The sequence below is a fragment of the Orbicella franksi genome, chromosome 12 (genome assembly GCF_964199315.1).
Source record: "Orbicella franksi chromosome 12, jaOrbFran1.1, whole genome shotgun sequence".
NCBI lineage: Eukaryota > Metazoa > Cnidaria > Anthozoa > Scleractinia > Merulinidae > Orbicella > Orbicella franksi.
In genome coordinates this window covers 9,971,629-9,978,633 of record NC_138156.1, presented here as the reverse complement: position 1 = coordinate 9,978,633, position 7,005 = coordinate 9,971,629, and the positions used below count along the sequence as shown (strand labels likewise).

The 7,005-nt window shown below is 41.9% G+C and overlaps 1 protein-coding gene across 1 annotated transcript; it reads right to left on the bottom strand.

Moving 5' to 3' along the window:
• Nucleotides 1-1,160: 1,160 nt before the first annotated feature.
• Nucleotides 1,161-6,526, bottom strand: LOC145463063 (uncharacterized). The gene is made up of 4 exons (XM_081446776.1): nucleotides 6,385-6,526; nucleotides 3,225-3,568; nucleotides 2,708-2,859; nucleotides 1,161-2,321 (listed from the first exon to the last, which is right to left on the bottom strand). Exons 1-4 carry the CDS (start codon nucleotides 6,428-6,430, stop codon nucleotides 1,703-1,705), a joined length of 1,161 nt encoding a protein of 386 aa, XP_081302902.1. The 5' UTR covers nucleotides 6,431-6,526; the 3' UTR covers nucleotides 1,161-1,702.
• Between the last annotated feature and the right edge of the window lie 479 nt (nucleotides 6,527-7,005).

The following is a 7,005-nucleotide window of genomic DNA, read 5'->3' as shown; positions in this document are numbered from 1 at the left end:
TATACCGAAAAGCCCGAAGAAATGACAAAAGCCGACATTTTCACTTTTGCACACTTTGATGAAACCAAGAGATTATCAAGGTAAGCTTACCTTGATAATCTCTTGATGAAACTCAAAGACCGTAAGATGGGATAACTCCTGTAAAACTGGTGTATTTCTACAGCCCGCTCTCTCGCACTGAGCTCGCTTTCACATGGTAAGCTTATATTTAAGTCCAAAAACAAGTCTTGATAATTTTCATATTAAACTTGCTAATGCCAAGTTCGCCAAGACTCCTAGACATATACAGAGGAAGAAAATAACGGTCATTCAAGCATTCTGAGCAGACGTTTTCATCGATGATTATGAACGCCACTTCATGCATTCTGGGCAGAATAGAAGTTTTCAATGCTGATTATAAACGCATGCGTTATACCCCTTGAGCAGAAGTTTTCAATGTTAATTATGAACGCATTCGTCATGCATTCTGAGTAGAAGTTTTCGTGGCTGATTTTAAACGCATACGTCGTGCATTCTGAGCAGAACAGAAGTTTTCAATGTTGATTATAAACGCATGCGGGCAATCAAAGAGTCTGCAGTCGAACGGGCACGAAGACTTCAAAAAACGAAGTCATGGTGCTCAGTACTCCAATAATCCTGATCTATAATTAGTGAGACAATCTCAGATAGTGCAGTTTACAATGTATAGCTCTGACACAATACTCACAACACAGGTCCTCACCCCTGCCATTCACTTCCGGTTTTCAGTGACTATGGTAGTCAGTTCGAGCTTTTGCCCTTACAGGTCTTCCATCTCGGACTAAGTAGATCGGGAAAGCCTGGAGAAAAGACTTCTGTGGCTAAAAGTGGGGGCCGCGGTTACCTCATGGTTAGTGAGCTCGTCTCCGGATCGAGCACTCCGGGTTCGAGCTCTGGCCGGGGACATTGCGTTGTGTCTTGCGCAAGACACTTAACTCTCACAGTGCCTCTCTCCACCCACGTGTATAAATGGGTGCCGGGGGTGACCCTGCGGTAGGCTAGCATTCCATTCAGGGGGGAGTAGAAATATTCCTCGTCGCTTAATGCTACAGAAACCGGAATAAGCTCCGGCCTGATGGGCCATTTGGCTCGTATGCGGACACATTTACCTCAGAGTAAAAGAAATAGAAAATCGGGAGTGATTTTCAAGAACTAAAACAAGTGCTTGCCTCTCAAACGTTTTTATTTGATTCAACAAACTTTGACATAACTTCTGACAAACCAACACACAAAAATTAATGAGTCCCCTACAACAAATTTGTTACAAATAAATCAGCAAATCTCTATGGTGAAATGAAATATATCTTCTGCACTGAGGTGATATTTGTGATTAGTCGTGCTATGAAAGACCTCGATAGCATTGGCTTGCTTCTAAGAGCATAGGTCAAAAATAGCGCTCATAGCCCCGACTACAGAAGTACTTATTCAATTGAATTTATCGCGAATCAGTAATTTGAGCTTTTGTTATGGCATCCAAATAGCTTAAAAATAAAAATAAATCAGCGAGCTTATCAAATTTTTGAAACGTAATAACTACAGTTAAAAGTTTGACATCTACGTGAAAATTTCAAACATACATAAGAACTTGACCACGATATTAATAAAAGTATTTTTTAGACGATCTCTACTAAGCGAATCAATGCTTAAGGAATAAAACAAAATAGAGCGGAAGACTCTTATGGATCTAATTCTTATCTCCCCTTCGCTTATTGAACCAATTTTTCATCACACTTTTGAGCTTGCTTTTCATGGCTTTTCCTCGCTTCATCCAGTGCTTCATCTTCTGGTTTCTTCGTTCTGACATGAGGCGGGAGAGTATATTAATCCGGGAGGACTCCTCTTCCGATACGGGAGCCTCTTCTTCATCCCCCTCCTCCTCTTCCTCATCATCGTCATCCTCCTCTTCGACTGCTCCTGCCACTGGCACTTCGTCCTCACCTTCCTCTTCTTCCGATTCTTCACCAGTCTGCGCCTCATCATTTACCACTTCTTGATTCCATTCCTCGTCGGGGTACTCCGTGGGCAGTACCTCTGTGGTAGGCGTTGATAGCATCTCAGTTGGCTCGAGCTGGTCCGTGGTAACGTCGGGTGTGCTCGGTAGTTCTTCGGGCTCGGTGGTAATCGAGATCGTCGGGGCAAATTCGTCAGTGAAAGGTCCATCAGTAATTAGCTCATCAGTGAAAGTCGCCTCTGACGCTTCTTCGCTTTCTTCCGCTGACAGTTCCTCTTCTGTGCTGGGTCCTAATTCTTCTGCTTTCTCTTTCAGTTCGCGCAGTTTCACTTGGAAGGCTTCTTTCATCTCTCTGTAGGGAGAGAGAGAGAGAGAGAGAGAGAGAGAAAGAAAAAAGGGGGGATCAGTATGTATAGTGCTGTCTTTTCTTTCGTCAATCTATCAAAGTGGCTATAAGCCACTCAACTTGGAAAATGGATAGTCTGCACACTGTGGAAATTGTGAAGCCACTGCAGTGAGCTTTTAAACCGTGTCATATATTATCATTTATATAACGAGCAAGAGAAATGGAAAGTACCTCTTCTGATTATATATTCAACAAAATAGGAAATCGTTTCAAATCCACTTCGAATTAAAGGTCAGGCTCCCTCGTCCGACTGACCCACTTTCTTGAGAGGGACCAACCTCGTCCCAGAGAGACAGAGAGAGAGAGAGAGAGAGTGAGTCCATTCTACTTACATGATAAGGGACTTCACCCCCGCGCGAATATCCTTAATTTTCTTCCAAGGTTTTTCGGGAGCAGTAGCGTCCAGTCTTTCCTCGAGGCTGTCAATCTCCCGTTTGAACTGCTCAAGGTTTTCCGCTGTCATGCTCTTAAACGACTGCCATTTCTAAAAGTTTAAAAAGACCAAATAAATAACCTGGTCATTCAATAGCCTGCTAGAAGGCTCATGTACACGCACGAACACCAGGCTCCTCCCCGCCAGATCGCTTCGCTCGCGCGCGTGATTAAAAGGCGAGCCTGCTCCCAGGCAGGCTGGCAATTCAGGTGGTACGAGACATTCACGCTTGTCATTGTTAAAGGAGCTCTGCAATAGTATCCTGAGTTATAACTAGTTTACTAAAGTAGAAATGGTTAAGGACGGAGAAGATTAACACGGATTAAAAAAGTCAAACTTGAAAAATTTAGGCTAAAATTTTTAAGATACGTAAATCGTGACGTAGCTTCGCTAAAAAAACATAACGCTACACTGACCTCTTCAGCTTGTTGGCGCCAGGTACCTTTGTTTTCCTTCCACATTTTGACCAGTTCGTCTTTGTTCTCACCAGCTTTGTTTTTAAGTTCCTTATACATTTCTTTCATCTGCTTCTTTCGCTCCTTCCACTCTTCCTTCTGATTGTTGACCTTTTCTTCGATCTTTTCTTCAATCTCTTTCCACATTTTTTTCACCTTTTCGGTTGGTTGTAGCTTCTCTTCCACGGTTTCTTGAATTTCTTCGACATTTTTGCTCGCCTTCGCTATTATCTCCCTTCCAGCTTCTTTGATTTTCTCGAGGGCTTCGTTGCCAGTTTCGAAGGACGGGAACGAGAATCCACATGCTTTTGAGAAAAGGATGAAAAAATAGAGAAATAAAAAGAGAAGAATTAAAATGCGACTGTTAGTCTCACCATTTTCAATCCGGCACTTCCGATATAGATTATTAATTCTTAAGAATTCAAGAATCTTGCCAATCAAATGATGTTCATGTATGTATTTTCTGGCCTACTTTTTTCCTTGTGCCAAGGCCCCCTCGGCTATAAGAGGGACAGACTGCTCTGGGAACAAGGACGAGGATAACCGCGGGGGATAAAGAAAACTTCAAGTGAAATTTTGGCTTCAATACGAGATGTTTCGTTTCCAAAATTACAAAAACTATAATCGACGTACGTTGTGTGTGGGCTCGTTTTCGAGCAATTTTGCACAGTTTTATTAAATTTTTAACTTGTGTCGAATGGGCCTACCAGAAGGACTAACTTGAGCAGGACAAATACAGTTTTGAACAAAAGAGAGCTCAAACAATAGCTCTGATATCACGAGTAAACAGTCATGTTTTTGGTGCTGTATCATGTAGTCCACTTATAGAAGGAAAAACCTTTCTGAAGAAATATTTTTGAAAGAAAGTTCTTGAATTTTGTTGAAATCCGCAGGAGGCGAGAGATTACTAATTTGGACTTTGGTCTCATCTTAACTGCTTCTTGATGAGTTGACAATCTCGTGATTCGCAGATTGTTGTTTGTGTCACCTTTTACAGCTTGAGTTGAGTAAAATAATTGGATTCTACAAATCGACTTGAAGCCTGTGAGAGCATCCGGATTTTTCCGGCTCTTGTTTCTCAAGTTTATGGGGCAGACAGACTGTTAGTCTCACCATTTTCGATTAGGCACAAGGCTCTTGTTTCTCTAGTTTATGGGGCAGGCAGACTGCTTGAGCAGTCTCTGTTTTGAAGCATTTGAAATCGAGAGGAAGAGATGAAGTCGATACACGGCAGAGTGGAGGTGTGATAAACGTGCCGAGGGGCAAGAAAAAAGCAACGAAAAATATTTTGGCCTCGCGCTACGCATCGCGCTTCGCGTTTTGCTCACGAAAACAACAAGCTATCATAAGCTCAGCACACGCGCTAAATCTCAGCCAAAAGGCCAAGGAGACCTCAAGAGCAGCTACTTTCACGAATAGTCATTTCAAAACATCGTTCAAGGTCCGAAATTCTAAGAATAAATGAAGACAAAACACGATGTCATCGAGTCATCGAGGAAATCGATCCTGCAGGGTATGAGCCCCCCCACACACATGCTCTTTGGACTCGTCAGATGTTGTCTGCGTAATAAAAATAAGATCATCGAAGAAATTCGATTCTCGCAAAAACATAATCCGAGATGCTCAGAAGTAAGACTTCCTGGGGTGAGATATTCGATAGATGTTTTATACAACAACCTCAAAGAAAAGGTACAGTCGATTTCTCCAACCCTCGATTTTTCAAATCTCCCCGCGATAACTCGAACAAAAGTCGCTTCTCTATTCAGTCGAACATTGTAATTCTGGAGCAGCCCGATTTTTCAAACCATGCATTTTTGATCAATTTTCGTTTCAGTGGAGGTTCCAAAAATCCGCTGTGTTAATTTTCTCGGCGCGTGAAACGAGAGCTGAAAATACCGGATGCTCTCGCAGGCTAGTTGTAAAGCATATGCACTCAAAACGTCTCAGATTCTTTGGAGTTTAATAAATTAACTGTGCAAAATTCTACGTCACAAACTTGATCCTAATAATATACTTGTATATGTTAGAAATTGTCCCTCGCTTCTAGAAGTTGGAGAAGAACGGACGTCATTTATTAGAACATTAAGAAAATAAACATGGCAGGAACTTCAACCGTGATCTATGAAACAAATTTCCTAAGAAAATCCGAGGAGGGAAGGGAAGTCTCCTAGCCAACCATAACAAGACGGGAAGTTGATAATTGCCGTGATAAGCATTCTTCTCCGAACATGTTTTTCCCTAAGATCATACTGACTTTGTTCAGACCCAGTAAAACAGCACTAGACTTGGAATAAGCCCGGAGTTAATGTCATGAGATCTTCAGGAAATCCTTGAGAAAAGTAAACATGCACTTTGGGATTGAGTGAGCTTGAGCTCATGGTTTCGAGAGATTAGGAAAAATTCCTTCAAATGTATCCATTTACGAATTGCGTTGTGATTTCCCGTTTGGCTACGCAACGTTTGGTGATCATAAAGGATTCTGTAACATTGCGCCGGAAATAGCGGTAACCGAAAAAAAAAAAAAGGAAAAACAGAATTTAACGAAATCTGCAATCAAAAGGCAGGTACAATGAGAAAATCCCACTGATCGCCGTAACAGCCATGACGCTTTTCGTGTTTGGTCTTTTTAGAAGACAAGAATTTCCGGACACCATTTTTTTTTTCTCCGGCTAAAATTCGGACAAAATCAGAGATCAAGTACTGTGTTTTATAGCTTGAGTGCAGATTGTCTTACTCCACTTTCTAGTTTTCTTTTATTTACATGGACAAGCGTGAAGGAAGGATGAAACTTTTCACTGTTCTAGTTCACGCAGCGCGGATTTCGCGTGGTTAGCCGCGCGTTCTTTCTCGCGACTTTATTACGACAAAACGTTTTTCGAGACGTGCGCTAAAGAAAACTCTCAAAACTCAAGCAGTTATACAAAGTATCGAAACAGCCAACCTGAATCTTCAATTTCGGTGGTAAAAAGAAAGGAACATTTGGTTTTAACGTCCAGAAAACGTTAACAAAGAGGTCAACGCCAGAAAGATACTGACAAATATGAAAATGTATCGATGTCAAGAGGTTGTTGCGTTGTTTCTAATTCTTCGAGTAGAGAGGAATCAAAACGTAAACACATACCTTGTTGAATAACTACGCAAACCAGGATCGCTACAGCAACCTTCATCTTGGTATTCCGCTCGATGTGTCCCCAAGTTTTTAGCGAGTGGTTGTGTAATGTGCAAGTGAGGCGTCTCGCAGGACAATCAGGCCTTTATAACCGGGTTTAAAATTTGAGAAGGCATTGACAGAAGTGGCCACGTTGGAATGCTGAAACGGATATTACGTCATCAACAATTGAAGTCAGGTTACAAGGTCATTTGAACGATCATTCGCGAGAAATTAATTGTTTTTTTTTTTCGGGCATAGGCCAGAACTATATATCCTAGCATCTCATCCTCAATTCCTCTCAAAGAACCTTTTAGAAATCTTTACAGTAGGTCGCTGTGGATGCCACTGATCGCTGACCTGGGTAAGGCGGGAAATCGGGCAAATATTGGTGGGAAGTATTTTTCTCAAATGGCAGCTCGTGTTCTCTGCACGCGAAATGACGTGCTTTGATCTCAACAATGGTAGCAGTCGAACTCATCAATCAACGGAACTTGACTACAGGCTCCCCAGGGGGAGGGGCACTCTCTTAATGGGCAATATGGGTATGTGCGGCCCTAAAGGGTTTGATTTTTTTTAATTACAGATTTTCGT